Source organism: Aythya ferina, assembly GCF_964211825.1.
Source record: "Aythya ferina genome assembly, chromosome: 17".
Lineage (NCBI taxonomy): Eukaryota > Metazoa > Chordata > Aves > Anseriformes > Anatidae > Aythya > Aythya ferina.
This window is the reverse complement of record NC_140316.1, coordinates 10,428,540-10,449,431: the sequence shown is the minus strand read 5'-3', so window position 1 is coordinate 10,449,431 and position 20,892 is coordinate 10,428,540. Positions and strand designations below refer to the sequence as shown.

At 53.6% G+C, this 20,892-nt stretch overlaps 1 protein-coding gene across 2 annotated transcripts; it reads right to left on the bottom strand.

Annotated features, from left to right (window-relative positions):
* Nucleotides 1-361: 361 nt before the first annotated feature.
* EWSR1 (EWS RNA binding protein 1) lies at nucleotides 362-20,456 on the bottom strand. Of its 2 annotated transcripts, none has more exons than XM_084539113.1 (17): nucleotides 20,351-20,456; nucleotides 18,575-18,611; nucleotides 18,287-18,338; nucleotides 16,006-16,129; nucleotides 11,123-11,309; nucleotides 9,711-9,878; nucleotides 8,736-8,950; nucleotides 8,057-8,237; nucleotides 5,182-5,219; nucleotides 4,617-4,649; nucleotides 3,592-3,710; nucleotides 2,855-2,984; nucleotides 2,430-2,552; nucleotides 2,170-2,347; nucleotides 1,661-1,758; nucleotides 769-1,039; nucleotides 362-575 (listed from the first exon to the last, which is right to left on the bottom strand). In XM_084539113.1, the coding sequence occupies exons 1-17, from the start codon at nucleotides 20,361-20,363 to the stop codon at nucleotides 536-538; spliced, it is 2,007 nt and encodes a 668-aa protein (XP_084395239.1). In that variant the 5' UTR covers nucleotides 20,364-20,456; the 3' UTR covers nucleotides 362-535. The 2 variants fall into 2 exon arrangements, with proteins under 2 accessions (XP_084395239.1, XP_084395240.1); XM_084539114.1 differs by having other exon boundaries at nucleotides 5,182-5,216.
* Between the last annotated feature and the right edge of the window lie 436 nt (nucleotides 20,457-20,892).

Genomic DNA, 20,892 nt, shown 5'->3' with positions numbered 1-20,892 from the left:
TGGCTTTTGGGGTCCTGGATCAAGGGGGACACGGGCCCACCGCCCCCCAAAGGCACAGAAGGGACTAAAGGGGCTCCTCCAGGCTGCTGCACCCACCGGGGTGACGTTCCGAAGAGAAGCCAGAAGTGGTACGTTTATAAACATCGGGAGTTTTATTTTATTATTTTTTTTAATAATAAAAAAAAAAACCATCACAACCATTAACATCGTTACAGTTAGTCGCCACCTCCGGGGGTGGCACACGGTGATACGAGCATGCTCACAACAGGGGGGGCGCAGCGGTTTAGTCGGAGTTAAACAACCATTTTTTTTTAAAAGGGGTGGGGGGGGGGAAAGGGGGAGGAAAAATAACTCGGCACGCTACCGTTGAACTTGGTTTTAATGTTTCTCCACAAACGGTGAAAAATACTAAAGTACAGACGAGGAATAATCATAATGTTGCGGCCAACATTATAAATATGGAATTATAAATTTAAAACATTTTCTGGTTTAAAAAATAAATCTGGTAGTAAATGCAGCTCTGCGGGGTCTGCCTCTAGTAGGGCCGGTCTCGGCGCTCCTGGCGGTGCTCACTCCTGCAAGGAAAGAGCCTGGGTCAGGGGTGATAACGGGGTGTCCCCCCCAGGTGGGGGCTCCAGGATCACCCCGGCTGCCCCCCCTCGTGTTGATTTCCACCATTTGGGGTCTCCCCGTGCCCTCGCACCTCCCTCCCTCCCTGTTCTTCTCAGAGCAGTGCCCTCCCGGCCCCCAGCCCGCTGCCCCACGCACTTGTCCATCTTTCCTGGTCCTCCACGCCTGCCACCTCTGCCTCCGCCTCCCATCTGGTCCATCAGGGGGCCAGGGGGGCCTCCGGGTCCTCCTCCTCGCCGGCCTCCTCCTCCGTAGCCACCTCGATCCATGCCCCGGCCACCTCTGAAGCCACCTCTGTCTCCGCCGCGGCCGCCTCTGAACATGCCACCGGGTCCCCCGCGGTCCATGAGGCCCCCTCCTCCTCTTCCTCCTCGCATCCCCCCGGGGCCGCCTCTGCCGCGGTCTCCTCCTGGAGGGAAGGAAAAAAAAAAAGCTCGGAGCAACCAGAGCCAGAGCCTGCTGGGGCCAGACGCTGCTCCAGCCCTTCCAACCCGTCCCCTCCTCAACCAGGGATGTCCCAGGGCACTGAAACGGGGCGAGGAGCAGGAGCTGGGGGGTAAATGAAGTTGGGGACTGGAGGTGCTGCCTGCACACAGCTGTTGTTACACCCAGGGGTGCAGAACCAAACGCAGCAAAGAGCTGGCTGGGCTGGAGGGGGCCCAGTGGCTGATGGATCGTGGCAAGGAAGCCTCCTCGAGAGCCAGGAGGGATGGGGGGCTCGTTAAGAGGGCACTGCCTGGGAGTAACGAGGTCAAAGCGGCGCTGCGGGGAACTGGAGCGTCAGCGACAGCCCCACGGAAGAGACTTGGCAGCTCAGGGAAGTGTGGGAGAGGCTGAGGTCAGAGCAGTCCCAACCTCTGCCTCACAGCTCAGAAAAGGGATAATTCCCCAGCAGCTCTCGGGGCAGGGAGCAGCCACTCCCTAAAACATCCCCAGAACAGTGCCCGGGGCAGCTGACTGCCCTCGTGGCACTCCTGGAAACCTCTGTGCCATCGGCCCGGCCCAGCCCTGAACTCTGTCACACACGTACCTGGAGGGGGAAACGGAGGCGGCAGAAACCCTTCTGGCTTAGGAGCCTTGCACTGATTGCACTCTGTTCTCCAGGCAAAGTTCTGGTTTCCACATCCCCTAGGTTAAAAAAAACAAACAGTCAGCAAAGACCGGGAGTGCATTCCTGGTTAGGTAAGGCTCAGAAGCGTTGCGTGGCCACCTAACAACACCACGGCCACCTAACAACACCACGTCTGGGCGCAGGAAACACAAAGGCTGGTCAGCGGGACCTGGAGCAAGTCCCGGAGCAAGCCCACAGCACGGTGGAAGGAACTTCCTTTGCTTTTGAGAAGGGCCTATTTGTGTCCAGCACCTCAAACAAAAGGCTCCTTGCGGTGCTCTAACAGCCCGAGGTTCTCTCCCTGCCCCTGGGGTGGTTACGCAGGTGCCAGGTCCTCGTGTGACGTGGTGACACGAGGTGACATGAGGTGACACGCGGTGACACGGTGTGGGTAGCTGCCTGGGGAGGGGTCTCTGTGGGGTACTCACGGGTTGGGGCACTGCCAGTCGCCGGCGCGGTGCTGGACGCTGCCCCCGGAGGGGTTTCCCCTGGATCCTCTGGGTCCTCGGGAGGAGAAGCCGCCCCTGTCTCCTCCTCGGCCTCCCATCCTGCCCATGGGGCCGCTCGGGCCGCCGGGCCCCCCCGGGCCTCCAGGCCCCCCCGGCCCTGTAAGGAAGGCAGCGTCAGGGACAGGAACGAGCCAAACTGGAGGACGCGGCCCCTCTGGGGCTGGGGGAGCTGCTGTTACCTCCGCGGAGAGGGGGAGGCATTCCCCGCTGCTCACGGGGCGGCATCCCGCCCCTCATGCTGTTCATCGGGCCCTTCTTCCGCGTGAGGGAAACCTTCAGCTTGCTGCCCTGGAAATCCTTCCCTAGGAGGAACACAAGGGCAAGAGCCTCACTGCGAGCCGGGGTGTCCACTGTCGGCCAGACCCTGGCATCACACGCATCGCAGAGTCCCTGACCACATGGAAAACATCGCCCGTCGTACCAAGCTTACCTGGTCCAGTTAAAAATAGGAACTTTTTAGGTTTTTTTAGGCAAGAGCCTGACTGCCTGGAGCCAGCCTTCAATCACTACTGGCCTCCATGCAGAGGACAGAACTGCTGACTTCTGTCAGACACACATTCAGTCACGATGCAAACTTATCCCAAAACGCAGCCCACGTACTCACCATCAAACCATTCGACAGCTGTTTTGGCAGTAGATGGGTCATCGTACGACACCGTGGCATCTCCTTTTGGCTTGCCGGTTTCTTTGTCGATGTAGAGGTGTATCATAGGCTGCCCGGTCCTCTTGTTCATCTAGCAGGACACCAAAACGTCACCGCCAGTCACACAGCCCTGTGTGCTGAGCGGGGATTCTCTTCTCTGTTCCGCCTCCATTTGAGACAACGGGCTTCCTAGGTGAGCCTCTCTTAGGCATCCCCATGGCAGAAAAAAGGGCCCTCCGGCTTACTGCGTGTGACAGCTCCTCCCCAGATAGGCAAACAAATGAGGAACCGGCCCCAGACAGCACTGCCTGGCCCAGCAGCCTCTCCTGCAAGCACCTGCTGCTGCAAGGACTGAGCTGCAGCCTCTCCACATCCTCCCCCACCCCGATCCCTCAAGCTGTCACATCCCACCAGCAGATCCACAGCCACGCTTCCTTCCCGCAGGACTGGAAGCGCTGCTGCTTGCACACATCTCGTGGAGATGCCGAGGGACAAATCCTGCTGAGGCTCTTTGGGAAAGCTGGAGCTACACGGCAGACCCAGAACGTGGTGGGCTTACTGCCCAGGCAGATGTGGCCAGCTGCTGGTGGGGACAAGTGACACGCTGGGCAGGGAGGTGGGCAAACCCAGTCCCTTTCCCTGTGCTCTCCCCGCTGGAGGTGGGCAGGAGCTGAACTGCGCACACGGGTTCCTCTCACCTTGACGACCCCGCACTGTTTGAAGAAGTCTGCCAGATCCTCCAGGGTCACATTATCATTGAGTCCCTGCACATACACCGAGCTGTTGTCTGAGTCCTCGTCTGGGTCCATAGGGGGGCCTAGGAGACAATTCACAGCGTCACTGGGCGAGCAGAGGCAGCGGTTCGGCAGCATGAAGCCCTCGGGTCACATCAGCCCCTCAGCCAGCTGTGGCTCCTCTTTTAAGGGGTGAATTTACCCCAAATGATGGCACTGAGAGATGGCACTGGTGCATTTACCCCAAATGCAGGCACTGAGAGCGGTGACCCTGCACCAGCTGCTAAGGGCAGAGAGGCAGCTCTGCTCTGAAGGTGCTGGCTGCCTCCTCTGCTCCCTGCAGAGGGACAGACACAGACACCCAGACCCTCCCAGCGCAAAGCAAACGGCACGGTTAGGCCACTTGGGCGTAACGGGAGACCTCTGAGGGGAGACACGAGGAAGAGCCAAAGGCACAACACGCCTTCGCATCCTTCATGCTCCTGCAGAGGGATGCTCGCCCTCTCTTTGCTGCACTAATCCCCGCTTTTCTCAGTGGTCAGAGCAAGGTGCTGCTCCTGGCAGGCTGACACTGAACTGCCACGTGCCTGTGCAGGAGGAAGGAAAGAGCTACAGGGCTGCAGGCCAGCGTGGCACGAGGAGGAATGGGACTACTGGATAAGCACCTACAAGCCCCAGGCTGAATTGTGCTTTCTGCTGCAGAGAGCAGCTCCTCAAACAGCCCCTGGTTCCCACGGAGAAGCATAAGCCTCTCACAAACACCTGTGGTTTTCCACCAGTCCATGTTCTCATGAGTCAGGAATAAAGGAATGAATGAACTGGCCACAAAGGGACTGCAAGTGCAGAGCATCCTCGTGCTCCTTCTACAGAAGGGTCAGACACAAGGTAACATCTTCCACGGCTCCAGCCCTCATCCTGAGCAGAGGACGAGCACAGAAATTGCAATTTCACGAGCCTGGGAGGGACTGCGAGCAGTTATTTGCAATTACCTAAGTCAAGGTCCGGTCCTTCTTCCATGTGTCCTGCCAGTCAGGAGAGAATCATAAGAAGCTGTGTTAGTGCACGCCTTGCGGGCTGAAGGACCGACACACACAATACTATCTACTTATAACCACCATTCGATGGCGTTGGTTAAACTCGAATTGACCCGCATTGCAAAAACGTCAGCAATGCACCTTTACTTGGCGATCGGTTCGCTAGTTTTAGCAGCCTTTCAAACCATTAACCACTATTACGCTTTTTTTTTTTTTTTAAATGCTTTACCAGGCCAATCGGTTTTAAGTTCATTAATAAAAAGTTACTTTTAAAGAAAAAAATTTATCAAATCCAAACCATTTATTTTCCCCAAATTACAGAAGTGGTTTCTCAATTCTTCCGAGTTACCCTGTGTCCTGTAACCGCATACCCCTAGGCATTGCCGGCAGTACCCATTACAGTCTTGTTGCACATGTCATTTTAACCACTTAAACTAATAAAAATTACACTTTTTCTAAAAACTGACTGCAATTTTTTTTTTTTTTTTAACACTATCCATTGTAATGCTCAAAAACTTACCACCAGGCTTATTGAAGCCACCTCGCTCTCCAGCGCTGCTGGGGGGATAAACGAAGAAATGAAGGCCTTTCCCTTTACAAAGCCAGTACCGCTCTGAGCCTCTGCGGCTCACTGGGAAGAAGGGCACTGGCTAAACATCTCCAAACAATGCATCTGTCTCTCTCTCTCTCATCTTGTCACTATGCCTTTCTTCAGGGCAGCTTGCTCAAATTTCCTTTACATACACAACCTCGCTTGTCTGGTTTTAGACACCACTTTGCTGTCGGTACCCTTCCATTTACTTGTAGTATTGGTATTATCAGTGCAATACTTGGCAAAAAATGTTTTCGGGCGTTACAAATTGTGCTTTTATTCCAAAAAAAAAAAAATCACTGGGTCATTCGCTGGTCAACTCCCTCCCCTCTGTGTGTACATAAAGGTGCACCCTCAGCCTCTCGCAGCACGAGCGCGAAACGAGCCCGCAGGTCCCTGACATTAACAGTTAAAAGGTAGGAGACAACCATACGCGATGCCTACAACACAGTTCAGATGACATTTCCGCTAAAACCTCGGTATAAAGCCATACATTCAGGTCGCTACTGAATTTAACAAGTCTCTGTGGAAGGAGAACTTACAGAATACAGCGAGGGCTCGAAGGCCTGGGGTGCAGCTTTGTGGACACAGACCCGGACCGAAGATTTTGGCACGCGCCAATGCAAACTCACGGCCGCAGCTTTCATCGAAAGCTTTGGCTGAAGCTTTCGCTTTAGGACTGCTTTCAAGTGCTGGTTAATTAGGAAAATGCCACCTGAAAAGGATTTTTGTCATTTCTTTCTCTTTTTGGCAAGACAAAAGCTGTTTTGAAGGAGACGAGCAGAGGAGGGAGAGCACCACTATTTTCTAGCAAGTATTGCACCTCTAATACTGGAAAAAAAAAGTTGTCAATACACAGTTTCAAGCTGTTGCATGCAGCTTTGCCTCCTTTTGTTAAAGTACACACCATTTACGTAATGTCTCTCTTTTTAAACATATACGTTTACACTTTTTTTTTTTTTTTAACGTTACACAATTCTTAAGTAGTATACCTCCTCTGGTTTTATTACCAAACAACAAGTATTCAGTTACCAAAGTTACAGAAGGATTCCATTTATACAATGAATACATTTGGTTAAAAATATTCTATGTATATTTTTCCTCTCCATATGGACACCGTGTCTAGTCCCACTTTTCATTATGCTGCCGGCTGAGTACTGAGTACGGGTACTTTTTAAGTATTGAAGTGTATACAAGGCTCTCACTTTGTAACCTGTAGCATATAAATGCGACAAAGCATGTTAAAAAGTTTCCATGTTTAACAGCCAATGAAAATATAAAATAATCGAGTCAATGAAAAAGGGCACGTTAATAACATCGAGCTCCTTACCTGCTGGAGACACTGAAATCCATCACCACAGCATAATAAGAAGGGCCGAGTTCCCCTACCTGCCCCTGGGTGCTCATAGGAAGGCCACCTTTTCCATGGACAGCAGAAAGTCTACGTCCATAGAGCAGGGGGCCCTCTTTTATGGTCTAGTCAGGTGGAAATCGCTAAATACGTAATTTATGCTGGGATTACGGCGTGGAATTAGAGATAAATGATACATCTTTGGCACGAGAAACTCCAGAGGGGCTAGAAATTTTAAGATGTGATGACAGACATTTCAAGTGTCTACATCTACTTTAAACCATTAGAGAAATAAATACATCATGGGTGAAATCTTTATGCAGAACCGTGGAACTCTACTCCACTCGAGCCAATTCAAGCCAGATGTGTCCCAACACGAGCAAGGCTTTTTTCTTCTGTTTCCACGCGTTGGTGGTTGCATTTCTCTGATAAAGATTTCACGCCACTTCAATTCACTTCGACAGAGCTATGCAGAGTGGGACTGTAGCTTGCCGAGCTCCGGTTGCCACCAGGCACTCAAGCAGCTCAAGAGGTTGCCTACCAGCGAGGAGCTGCAGTTCCACCTGCCCTGCCAAAATACGAGGGCCAGCGCTTTGCATCCCGTGCCACATCTCCGGCGAGCATCTACGGACGCTCTGCATAGCTCTGACCTAAGGTGCGAAGGGATGGAACACACACAAAGCTACATCTTCCTCCTCTTCCTCGCCTTTGGGACCAGTCCTCCTTCCTCGCCTCTATCCAAACAAACAGCACGGGCAGGGAGACGACCTGCTGACCTGCAGACACAGGTTTACCAAACCAGGTTTTGCCATCAGTTAAAATGGCCAAACTGATTTAGAGCACCTGAAAGCTCCAACGGGGAGCAGTCCTGGAAGTCAAGCCAGAGCTTTATACGGCCTCGGGGTTTTTTTTCTTCACGCTCCAGCCAAGCTCCAAGCGTTCTGGCCACTCGGAGTCACGGCTTCACCAGCAGCAATCAGCCCCACACATACACGTACAGACGCAGCTCGGCATGCTACCGCTAAGGCGAAGAGGCTGACACCAGGCTTCTGCCTTGTACATACCTGAACTCTCAAAGTCCCCACTAGCGAGTGAGGCACAGGAATTGACTCCTGGACCTGGCGGGAGGTTTGTGTGTGTTCAACCCAAAGTTACTGTTAAACCCCACAGAGGATTTCACCTCTGCACGACCACGAAGGGAGCTGAAAGTTGCAGGTTTAGCAATACCCCTAGTTCCCCCGAGCCCAACCAGCTGCAGGACAGAAAAAAAACAACATATATCCTGCTCCTATTCCCCCTCAGATAATATTTCCATGGAATAAAGCAACGCTGCTACAGAGATGCTCTCCATGGAAGCACAGCTGGGAACGTCAACCTTTCAGTCCCTTCTTTCCATTTCAAATCCTAGGGGTGAAACAGAATTAGATAAAAGGAGAAAAGATTTGCTCTTACCCCATTCCACCGCGTCCTCCTCCCCGCCCACCTCTGCTCATGCCTCCACGATCATATCCCCCTCTTCCCCTGCCCCGGTTATCAGGGCCGCTCATATTCCGGTTCTCTCCTGGGCCTGAAAAGCCTCCGGATTCCTGTCCGTATACGTTCATGCTGCTAGGATGGTCCTGACGGAACGAGCCTGAGGAAGTTTGTAACAAAAACATCAGAGAGCTGCAGACAAGAGTGGGTCCTGTCCCCTTTCAAAGCCTTTCTCCATACCTTCAGCACCAGAAGGGACAGTATCACGTGAAAGGTGTTTGCTACAGCACTTAAGGAGCAACGTGCCACTTGGGGAATCGGATTTTAAGGCAGGCCCTACCAGTCTGCCCTCTGCAGAACGGTCACCAAGTTGTTTGTATCGAGTTGTATTTCTCATTTCTGTGTTTTCCAACCATCTGCCCACCTTCCCCACGCTGAGGGGAGCATCATAATTGTCTAATGAGCTAGGCAAGCTGTCTGTCAGTGAGCGAGGGCAAAAACCAGCTACAGTGTGCTCCCTTCAGCACAGCCTCAAGCTCAGATCCTTCAAACCCAAATAAAGCCACTCAAAGCCTCCCTCAGAGACAGCTCACCCTGCAAGGGTGATGGAGACCGACCCTTTCCTCACCAATCCCGCAGCTCTGCTAAGCACACTCACTCTGCTGGCCGTAACTGCTGCTCTGCTGGCTGTACTGGCTTGGGGCCTGGCTGTAGGATCCCGTCTGGGGCGGGTAACTCGTTGGGGGCGGCTGCTGCCCGTAGCTGCTCTGCTGGCCATAGCTAGTCTGCTGGCCGTAGGTGCTCTGTTGCCCGTAGGTGCTCTGCTGGGAGTAAGTGCTCTGATCGTAACTGCTTGGCTGCGTGGAGGAGTAGCTGGAAGACAAAGGCATTAAGAAGACGGGAAGATAAGCCAACGCACCGCCACGTGTGCATTAGGCTGCAGAATTGGCTCACGCCGGGCAGTAAGGCAATTAGAAGCCATATGCACCATCGCAAACCACTTAAAAAGGTGAAGTCATCCTACGGAGCCTGGCCTGATGGCAAGAGGAAGAATAAACCTGGTAGACTGCTACAAACAGAACCAACGTGACTGTTCACTGTTTACCTCTAGAAAGAGGCTGAAGTGCAAGGGCAGAAGTCAGAGGCAAGACAGCTAACAGCCTCCCCTTCCGCTTCAGTGCTGAAATACTTTCAGATGATGGATAGTAAAACTTGTCCCCTCGTGCACTTCAGGCTTTGAACACTTCAAAACACACGCTCTAGCAGTCAGCATCAAAACATCAAAGACACCTCTGGGAAAGGGGTGAGCTCCTTCTCAAAACCACGCGTAATGAGGCAGTAAAAGCTCACTTTCATACACTACAGCTGAGGAATTTCTTAAAAAACATTTTTCACTGTTTTGGCTTGCCACTTCAGGTGTGCAGGCAGAGATGTTTCTGTACCCGATTCTAGCCTCATCTTCCCTAGGACAAGTACCACCCAACCAGAAACAGGCCTCCCTCCTTCCAGGACACCAAACCTCCTTCTACGCTTGTTCATTTGAAATCCCTTGAGGAAAAAAAATCCTTTTGCCCAAGTGAACCCCAAAATTCTCAGGCTAGCCGCACGAGGCTTCACTTTCTGAAAGAATTACCTGGTAGGAGGATAGGAGGGAGGAGCAGTGACCGGTTGCATCGGGTAGCTGGCAGGCACCTGAGGGTAGCTGTAGTTGCTCTGTCCATAGCCTAGGCTGGGCTGGCTGTAGCCTGTCGTACTGGACTGCGGCTGGCTGGTCTCTGCTGGTTTGCTGCCATCCTGGGGTCTGAAAAGCAGCAGTGAACAATTAATGGGAGCCTGGTACAAAGCCCCACCTTGGATCCCACCCCAGCACGCTTTCTTCGGGAGGCGTTACAAGCTGGCACCACATTGGTGCTAGCTCACAGAGGCACACTGAGCCCTAAACGTTTTACCAGCTGCTGACTGGATATTTGCACACTCCCCTGCTACCAGAAAAGGCCCAGACAACATCCTGAGCTGAGAGCATAAAAGAGAACTACAGCATCTGTTTACCAGCTGCATCATGAAACCTACAGCGAGGGGCTTAGGCTTTGGCTCTGGGAGGAGCAGAGGATGTGAACTGGCCAGGAAAGGCGGTCAGCAGCATCGCCCCTCTGCTCTAGTTGTTTTTGCACAATGCTCCTAAACGATCAGCTCAAAAGGAGACAGAAATGCTGCCAGTTACAGGCACTATTGTTTGGCAAAACCACTGCAGGCAGATATTGCTGGTGAAAGGGAAAGGATGTTTGTTATTAACTCTCAAGGCCTGAAAATAAAGATAGCTCTTTGCATGCGATTTGCATGTCCTCTTCCTTTACAATTGTCCCACGCTGCTTCGAATTTCAAAGCGTTTATCAGAGCTAAAAAGAGTTGAACTACAAGCTGGGTAAAATTACTTAAAATGGCATCAGGATTCATACTTAAATGTAATCTGATAGATACAGACAGGGCTGTCAAGCTCTGGCTTTCCTTACAGGAACAGTTACAGCAAACATCAGGCAGACGCATAAAGCTGTTTTTGCTCATTACTAAGTAAGTTTCCATTCCGTATCCTAAACCTTTCCTATCCTGAGTGAACAATTAGGCTGAACAGGCTATCGACAGTGTCCAGACACAAGAGATTTAAAAAGGAAATTGTCTTCAGCATGTGCGCCCACTCAAGAACTGAGAGGGCATAACATCATCCTAGCAACCCCGTGACTCAGGATCACATCAGACTCATCCATTTTCTGGTCTAGATCATGAGTCAAGAGCCCATTTTTGCTGCTTGGTTGCTCTCCCCATCTCCCAGTAACGGCGCTGACTCACTGTGCCGGAGCAGAAGCTACCTACACTGCTTCCCCCAGCTCTGGAGAGGCGGTGGGATCAGCTGCAGCTGCAGCAAAGCTCGAGTGCAACAGGCAGAGGAAAGGTGGAAGCAAAACCTGCGGGCCCCAGCTCAGCAGGCAGCGTCCTGGGGGGGCTCTCCCCACCAGCAGAGCAGAGGAGGACGATGGAAATCCCCGTTACCTTGCGGGAGCGGACGCTGCTGGCTGCTGCCCGTAGGCAGGGTAGGCAGGCTGGGTGCCGTAAGCGGACGGAGCTGCGTAGGAAGCCTGGGTGGTGGTAACCGTAGCGGTGCTGGTATCGTAGGCGGCCGTGCCGTACCCCTGCACGGGCTGGCTATAGGCCGGGGGGGCGGTCGGGGTCGTGTAACCTACAACAGAGGACAGCCGGGTCAGATTAGGGACCTTTCTGACTGCTTCACTCCCGCTCGTTGTGTGCCAGACCTCACAAACCTCCGCAGACCGACCCACAGCACCCTGTCACCTCCCTCCGAGAGAGCCCTGCCCTGGGAAACCCCAACCTCCCCCAGCTCTGCCCCATCCTGGCAGCTTTTTGGAGAAACAGAAGCACCAAGTGGCACAAGGCTGACACGAGAGGTCTTTCTGAGCCATTTAGGCAGTATTGTGTTAAATCAGCAATCCTAGAAACTAAAGGGGAGCACATCACATTTGCTTTAATGTGACAGAAAGGTCAGAAGCTACTTTACGTGTCTGTTTTTTGATGTTTTATGTGCCTTTGTTCCTCTTAGAAGTTCAGCTTGCTTAAGATAAAAAGCTCAGGGCTCACACACATTTATTTCTGAACAATTTTACGAGAATATCCAAGACCCCAAAGCAGCTCCGTTCAGATTAGCCGTACCAGCAGCTGTCGCTAGGCAATGCAGCTGACCACTTGGCTTGTCAGCAGAGAACCATAAACCAGGTACTGCCACGGTGGCTTTTTTATCATTAAGAACCTTGCAAGCACATTTTCAAATTATGAAAAAAAGATTTACCCAGAAAGCCATCAATTACAGATTTTCTTAGCAAAAGCTCACTTCCTAAAAACACAAAACGATTGCCAGAAAGCAGCCAACTGGCCTCAGTCTTACTGAGGTGATCTTAATTGCATCAATTAAGGTAACAGCTTCTCCATCACTTAATATTTTGATTAAACAGGGGACACTTGTGACATACTCTTCTAATTACAAAGCGTTTCAGGCACATTGCGCCCAGCTCTTTATTGCGACTCCCTCGTTTCCCAGATGAAAGCACTTCCAGCAGAACACAAAGTATGGCTGCAGTTCCTTCCCCTCATCCAGCGCACCCTCCCGAGGCACAGCAGCACTTCCAACCTCACTGTGCTTTGCTACAAAACCAGGCCTCTCCAGCCCGCGAGTACAGAGCAAGAGAAGCAAAAGAAGAAGTGAGAAGTCCGCAAGCAGACCTGAAAAAACAAGCTGCAGCTTCCCATCCTGCCGTTACTCTCAGGCTCTCCAGTTAGTCCCAAGATGCTGACAAAGGGGCTCCGAGCAGGCAGAAGCCTTTCCCCTTTTTCCACCTGCAACAGCCGGCCTAAAAGCCCTTGCCTGCTCCCACCAGCCCGGTGCCTCCTGTGCTCACAGGCTTATCGCGCTGCTGCCCTCCTCCTGAATGCCACGGGCTGGCTTCCACTGCACGCTGCTGCCAAGCTGGAAACACCAAAGCTGGCTGGAAACACCGAGGCAGGCGAGCAAGCTCCCCTCCCACCAGGGGATAATGGCAGGAGCCACCAGCAAATCACTTCTGCTCATTCAGCTGCTCCTTGGTGCTGAGAGGCTCACTGAAAAGCCAAGTCCTGTTCTGAGCGTTACTGAAAAGGGGGAGCGAAACGATGCTGAACGGGTTTTGGTGCCTCAGAAGAATTTAAACAGCCCAAACTCTTCAGTGTGAGCCCCCAGAGAGCCGACACCAGAAGCTGAAGGAATTCTTACTTGAACTGGCTGAGGCCTGAGCGCTTATTAAAAAAACCTGCTGCTTGCGTAAGTGCAGTGTGACGTGCGTGCCGCTGAAACCACAGCCCCTGGGCACAGCTGTGCCCCGGGGAGCAGCGGTCCCAGGGCCACAGCCGAAATCTTCCCAAACTGGGACCCTCGTGGTTCGGGAAGCACTGGCCTCCCGCATGGAGCGGGCTTGCTGGTACCTGGCTCTGCACGGGGGGAAAATCATCCCGAGCTTTCCTGCCCTGGCTCTAGAAGGAGCGTTTCGCTTCAGCAGGTGCACTCAGCGGGAAGCGTCTGCACCAAAAAAAGAACAAGCAGCGATTTAACATCCCGCTGCTCCACGTGTTGGTTTCAGCAAGAGCAGTTTAAAGACTCAGAAAACCCTCAGGAGCTGTGTTTTTGAAGGGGCCGTTTACACAGCGTCGCTTCTCCCTCCTCCCCTCGCCAGTTAACGAGACAAGTGGCAGATCTGCAGAGCAAACACTGCAAGGAAAGGGGAACAGCAGCACTTTGACAGCCTGCTTTAAGAAGTCCAGTGACGTGGCTCAGTTTCCTCTCCAAGCACTCATGCCTGCGAGCAAAACCCTCATTGAAGTCTAGGAAATCTTCACGCGGAGAGGGCAAGCTCGCAGGTTTTGGTCCTCAGAGAGCATCGAGCTAAGAACTGTGGTCAAAGAGGTTTATTCTGAAACAAGCAGGCTTCGTGTCAGCCAGCAGCGTTTTCGGAGGCTTCTCTCCAATTCCAGCAGCACCAGAAGCTCCCCACGGGTCCACGAGCCCAAAAAAAGCCGGCTCCTGCTGGGCACACGCTCCTCCCAGCGAGGCTCCAGAGAAGGGGAAGCAGGAGCTGCCCTTTCCCTGCTTTATTCTGGTAGGTAATCACAGGGTACTGGGGCAGCCGGCATAGCTCAGGGCGCGCCTACTTCCCAATTCGGAACACACGAGGAACTCTACACATCCAGCCTGCAATTTCACAGGTGGAGAGAGAAGTGGGAGCTGGTTATCTTTCACGAGGAGCTCCTGCTGGACTACGCAGAGCAGATCCATGCTTCGAGATTTGCAATGCTGCATTTGGCCCTGGCCGACGTTGTTAGAAAGCCAATAACCATCCCAGCTGCAGCTGTTTATTTACTCCTGTAATTCAGGCTTACATCCTGCAGTGATTAAAGAGCAAACCATGACCGCAGGCACGCTGGTGCTGATTAATCCCCTAATCCACTTGCTGCCGGTAGAGCTGCAGAGGAGCCCGTGGGCTCCTGACCCCGGGGGCTGGACCAGAGGCCACCAAGTCACCTTCTCCTGTAGCCACGGGAGCAAAGAGGCTGGAGGCAGGCTGCTCCACCCGAGATGTCCCCAGGCACCTTAGAACAGCCCCAGACTGAGGCACACAGTCCCTAGAGGGCACATACATCTGCACGGGATCCGAATTTCCCTGCAACAACGGCACCTTACAAAAAAAAAGACACTGAGACAAAAAAAAAAGTCACTTGGTTTTTAAGTTAGTGCAGAATCGCGGTGAGTTGTCTGCTACAAAAAGGTGATGCCAAGGAAAAAGAAACTGAAATTCAACTGCGAAACTTGCAGGTCTCTCAGGACACGAGGATACACGCCCCGGGCCGCACCGTGGGCTCTGCGTGGTACAGAAAGCCAGAACGAGCACTCGGCAGAGGCAGTGACAGGCTCTGAGCACCACCAGCCTCATTTTGCCCAGCTCCTGAAGGAGAGGCAGGTACAGGAAGAATAAATCCAAGCTGGCACTCTGCCTCGAGAGCAACGCCACCAGCTCTGCCACAGACATGCTGCACGGGTTGAGGCAAATCGCACGTGAAGGCCTGATACAACCTCTCATTGGGCCACTTCCTGAGCTTTCTTTTATTCTGGATGAAAAAAAATAAAAGCAGCATTTTGCCTCCACAAGAAGCCCTGCAGAAAAGACACCCGATATTATTATTACTCCAGCAAATTTGCTCTTGAGGAACAAGCACAAGCACAACCCTTGCAGGAGCGGAGTCAGCAGTACGGACCAAGGGACTCAAACATTTCCAAGAAAAATCCGAGAAGTCTCCAAATCAATTTTGCTGCCTGTTTACACCCACAGCCTGGTAAAGGCAAGGAGAAAACCTGCAAATAACCAGTGGTGCCACTGGCTAGAGGGCACTGCTTCTCGTCCTGCGGGACACGTGCTGCCTGCCAGGCAGATTTTCCTCATCCAGACCAAAGATGTCCAACACATCTACTCTACGAGATGTTATTTTCTCTCTGCCTCCTCCTCGCGAGGTTCCTCAGTGGTTTTTGTGGCCAGGTGCCCCCCAGGAACATCTCCTGCCTGTCCCAGCATTCCCATGCTTTGGGAAACACCAAAGAAAGCTCCCACTGCAACAGCAATTCACATAGCCAAGAGTGAATCTGTAGAAAAGGGTACCCAAGGCACTGTTTGGAGGAAAAACTCTTTTCTTTTTCGAAGTCTCCTGAATATTCAGCCCAAATATAACAATTAAATGAGGTCTCAATGGTTTCTTTCATACATCAAGACGCTTGCATGTACAGGACTCCAGCTCAAAGAGCCCAGGTCCTTCAGGGAACGGTAAGGTTGTGTTCACCTGAAGCATCTGGGCACGGCTGTCTGCAGTGTTTAGGAAGTTTATCCACAAACCAAACCTCTCACACCTCTCAGAGCTACTCGTTACAGAGGCGTGGAGGTTGCAAACCACTGCACCCCAGCCAATCCTCCCTGTCCTTGTGCGCGCTGCGCTGCTGGGTGGTTTTGGTGCTGGAAGTGACACCCGGAGGGTTAACACCGCAAGCTTCACCAGGATGAGCCGGCACTTTGCATGCAGGAGCGAGCGGGAGTCAGACCTGTGCTGGTCCCTTGTGGGAAGCACAAGGCAAGAAGTGGAGCGCACGCTATCAGAACGGGCACGCAGCACCTTCAGGATTTGGTTTTCAGGGAGCGCTCAGGACACCGACTCGCCGTGTGGGCTCAGGAGCAGGCAGAGTGCAGCCTCCCACGAGTGCTGCCGTGCTCCCGTTAAGCACAGCACACTCTGCAGCCACGGAGCACAGCCCAGCTCCTTCCCCAGCCCGCGCGAGGCCCCGCGGCTCTTACCGGTGGGGGGCTGCCCGTAGGACGTGGCGTACGCGGTCTGCCCGTACGTGGCGGTCGTCTGCGGCTGCGTGTAGCTGGCGTCAGCGGGCTGGCCGTACGTTCCGTAGCTCTGCTGCCCGTACGTCTGCCCCAAAAATGACACGAATTTAATTCCCAAACAGAAGGCACTCGCACGCGTTGCACGGATGCACGCGGGCCCTGCTGGAAGCAACCTGAGCCAAGCCAAGGCTACTCAAAGACTGGGCGCTACCGCAAGTTTCAGCGCAGATCTACAGTGACCTTACAAACGCAGCTTTTCAAAGCCAGGATCAGAGGCAGGGGGAGCCTCCTGTGTATTCACACCACACTTTTGCTCTACGTAAAGCAGAGCAGGAGAGCACCCAGCTCCCTGTCATCGCCCAGGCACATGGGAACATTCGCAGGGACCTCCCGAGGGCTAACCTGCACTGCTGGGAGCGGGGCCACCCAGAGGACAGAGCTGCATGAGGTGAAACAACGTCAGCTCCTTCAGCACTCACTAGAAGAAACCTATTTAAGATTTCACTAAGTTGTTTTGAATGTTCTTCATGCCCACTAGTCGACAGTTTTAAAAATAGGAGATTATTGGGCTCGTGGTCACCCCACTGCTGCGGTTACAGCTGCTCCTGCCCCAGCACCCTCACAGTCGGCGAGAGATCAGCTCTCAGCTCACATTTTACCCCAAGTTCGGGCTCAAACCCAGACTAAAGAACTGCTGCTGCCTCGCTCGGTCCCGAGGAGACCACTCAGAGCAGCTTGATCGGGGTGGCTGGCTCAGTGCAGAGCTGCCAGTGCTGCTGTTTTGCCAGCAGCTCTCAGCCCCGTGCAACGGCCCAGACCTCAGGCACCAGGCAGCTTCTAACAGCTCTGCGTGGTCAGCCGCTGTGTTTTGGGTGAAACTGTGGTTACAGCTCAAGAAGCAGCACAAACACAAGCCTTAACAGCTGGATTTTCAGAGGTACTTGCTGGTTTCTGGGGGAGTTTGGCAATTAAATGCGTTTTGGGACCTAAGCCTGCGTTACCTATGAGCTCGTCTCCCTGGCTCACGAGCAGGGCAGATCCTCGCCAAGCCACAGATCTCAACAAAACTCCAACCAGCCTGGGATTTCCAGCACCAGTGGAAGCTCACCCCAACAAGAGGCAGGAAACCCCGCGAGCCCCCCATGGCAATCTGCCTACAGCTGAGAGGGAGGAGCGGGTTGTGCAGCCTCGCCCTGAAGGACATCGAAGCCTCCTCACACCTTCCGTGCAACCCGTACTCTGGCAGCAGCTCTCACCTTGTCCTCTCTCCATGTATTTATTCACAACACGAGGTGTTGTCATTTTCCCTTTGGCTGACCCAAATGCCAGCAGTGAGCCTGTGCTCCCCCTGTAAAGGTTGTGTTTTTGCAAAGGTATCGCAGCACCAAAGGTTTTTATAAAGTTTTTTTTTTACCAGCCTGCTGCAAACTGGCTGGTGTGGGCAGCAGGAACACAGCCCCGCTGGGTTAACCCGTTTGAAGCTGCTCGGTAACACTCCAACATGCAGGGCGGTTGGTTTTTACTCCAGAATATAGATGTGTGTTTTTCAGTGCTGGGGATCTCCTTTCAGAAAGCACTCTTTGGAGATACTAGGGAAAAATTAACCCAGACTGCTCCGAAAACACACTTGTAGAGCGTACACAGCTGTGGTTTTAGGAGCTTGGATTCTAAGGATGAGAAAGGCATCATTTAATTCATCTCTTAAAGATCGCCAGCAGTCTGCAGTCTAGCCAACTGACAAAATTAATAGTTTCAGCTACAATACCTCCATTAAAAGTCTATCCCCTCCTCCTGATTTCTCCAACTGTGTTGTTTGTGACACGATAATTTCCCCTATCTCTCCTCTTTTTTATCAGTCTCTCCCCACTACACCACTAACTAAACACCCACTGACACCTCAATGTCAAATGTGCCCCAGGAATCGGGCTTCTACAGTCCCCTCAGCAACAGGTTCGGATACAGAATCAGAAAATCCTTAGGGTTGGAAAAGATCTCCAACCCTAAGAAAAAAAAAAAAAATCTAATCTAAAAAAAAAAAAAAAAGATCTAATGCCAAGGAATGGGAAAGCTGAAGCTCCTTGCTGTCAGGCAGTTCTCACTCGAAGCAAGCAGCGCAGGCTGGGAGGGGAGCTACAAGACAACTTCTAGGGACAGGTTTTGATGCTGTGTTTTGGGGCTGGCAGAGCGCTGTGTGCTTTACTGGGGGGCATGCAACTGCTTCCCCAACCCCCCCGTGCGTTACCTGGGTGGTCTGTGCGTATCCTTGAGCTGGCTGAGGTGCGTACGCGCTGTAGCTGCAAAAGGAAGTTGAAGAGATTTACAATGTGCCCCCGTACTCCCGGCTCATGCAGCGCATGCATCACGAGACGACTTGGGACATATTCAGGTGGCTCCTGATGAAATCCCACGGCAAGGCAAAAGGGGAAAGCCTTTGGGATGTGCACACACGGCCGAGCTGAGGCTACAGCACAGTTACTGCGCACACATCACACCTTTTTGTGGGGTGGGATAAGAGCATGATGCAACTTACCCCTGCTGAGCTGCAGCTTGGCTGTAGGTACTGTAATCTGCAAGAGAAAAAGGAAAATTAAAAAAAAAAAGTTAACAAAGGCTTAACAAAATTAACAGCGTAAGAAGGCAGCAGCTGGAATTTCCTCCTGCAACTCCAAAGGACCGCTATAAACCGCTGGAAATCCAGCCTCCAAAGAGTAAGGTAAATGCACTTTCTCAGCCTTTTTAAAGGAAACAAAACCCCTCTTCCCTTTATGGCTCCTGCTGCTCCCGCAGCCACAACTTTGATCTCAAATGACCCTACTTTAATTTAACTGCCACCTTGGCTAACACCCAAGGGGACTGGCAGCGGGGTGTTTTGTTTAGGAACAAAAGAAACTGCGGGGCTGACACTCACAAAACCCCTGGTTTCAAAGGGCCAGGTTGCAAGCTCCGGGGCCGTCGGAATGACAACACTTCGCTTTCTATTTAACTTTCAAGGACACAAACAAATCGCTGGAAAGTTCTAACACTTGTCCCTATCAGGGTTCAAAACAGGCAGCTGGCAGCGATTCCTTCCCCAAATCCCCAGCCCGTGCCAACGCTCTGGTTTAAAGAACTGAAATCCCCAAAACCCCAGCAGAAAAAGCCTGCGCTGGCCCGGCTGGCTGCTAGGGCTGGGAAACGCATCCACGCGGCAACTACAAGGCTGTATTTGAACGTTTACAGCTCCTGCGTGCACGTTTTCCCTCCAAGTCACCACTTCCAGCTCCCATCCAAGGCTCTAGAGCAAACCCATGGCTTTGACAGAACCTCTCCAGCCAGAGCGCTTCTCCAGCCCTCCCAGGACCTGAAAGGTCCCGAGGATCAGGAACGGGCTCAGAGTTCGCTCCTGTTTGCTGCCTGGGCTTCAGCATCCAACTGAGCCGCACTCAGAGGCTGAACGGGAGCAGAGCTCTGCTCAGACCCTCGCAGGGAAACATTCTGGTGTCTCTGCTGTGATTGCACCTTGGGACAAGCCGCTCTCTATTAAAAAAGCGAGCTTTACGAATTTACAGAACCCGCCTGAAGCCTTCCTACAGCCCTCAGCCACCCTTAGGGTGTAACTTTCACCACTCTGCTTCCCACCGAGCTGCTGGGGGCTCCAGGAACCGCTCTGGAACCGCCGTTTGCACCCAGCAGCAGCTCTGAGGCCGTGGATCTGCCTGTGTGCAATCCCAACGTACGGAGATACGAGCTTATGGGGCGGGCTGCTCCCCTTCCCTGCACGGCTGGCAGGGCTCAGGGTGACACTGGAGGAGCTGCTACGACCAGCGGGGATGTCTGTCAGAGGGAAATCGCCTCCCGGGGAGCAGCAACGGGCAGGACACACGGGGAAGGCGTCGGGGCAGGCCCCCGGGGCCCTGCCAGGCTCCACACACCACAACGAGCCCGCGTTAAAACGCTTCAGCCCCGCTCCCGCAGCCCTAACGCCTTAACGTTATAAAACAAACACTATAAAGGGATAATATAATAAAGCAGCCATACTATAACACGCTAATATTATAAAAAGGACCAAACCCTGCCAATCCCCAGCCCCACAGCGCCCTGAGGCCCACCCGGGCCCTCACAGCCCCCTCAGCGAACCCTCCCCCCCCCCTCACAGGCCGTTACCTCCCCCCCCGAGGCCCCCACAGCCCGCAGCCGCTCTCCCCGATTCCCCCCCGATCTCCCCAGCTCTCTCTGCTCTCCCCCGGCCCCGAGGAGCCCTCCCCGGGCCCTCCAGCCCCGTCCCGGCCGGTGCCGTCCCCCCCCGGCGCGGCCGGGCCGCCCTCACCCGTGGACGCCATTTTGTCGCCTTCCTCCCTCCGCGCTCCCAACGTCCGGCCGCCGCCGCCGCCCCCGCGCTGCGCATGCGCCGCCCTGCCCGCCCGCACGTACCAACCGCGGAGGGGAAAGGGGGGGAGGGGGGGAGAGGGGGGGATGGTACGGTCCGGGGAGGGGAGGGAGGGGAGGGAGGGGAGGGAGGGGAGGGAGGGGAGGGAGGGGAGGGAGGGGAGGGAGGGGGGTGCTGACGTCACGCGGAGGGAGGGGAGTCCCGCCTGACGTCATGGGGGGCTACGGGGGGGCTATGGGGGGGGTATGGGGGGGGTATGGGGGGGGTTGTGGGGGATGGGGGTCTTCTAGGGGGGTGTGGGGGGGTCCCAAAGGGAGGTGGGGGTCCCCTGGGTGCAGGTCCCACGGGTGGGGGTCCGCTGGGTGAGGGTGTCGTGGGTGGGGGTCCACAGGTGGGTGGGGGTCTCCTGGGTGGGGGTCCGTTGGGTGAGGGAGCCGTGGGTGGGGGTCCCCTGGGTGAGGGTCCCACGGGTGGGTGGGTGT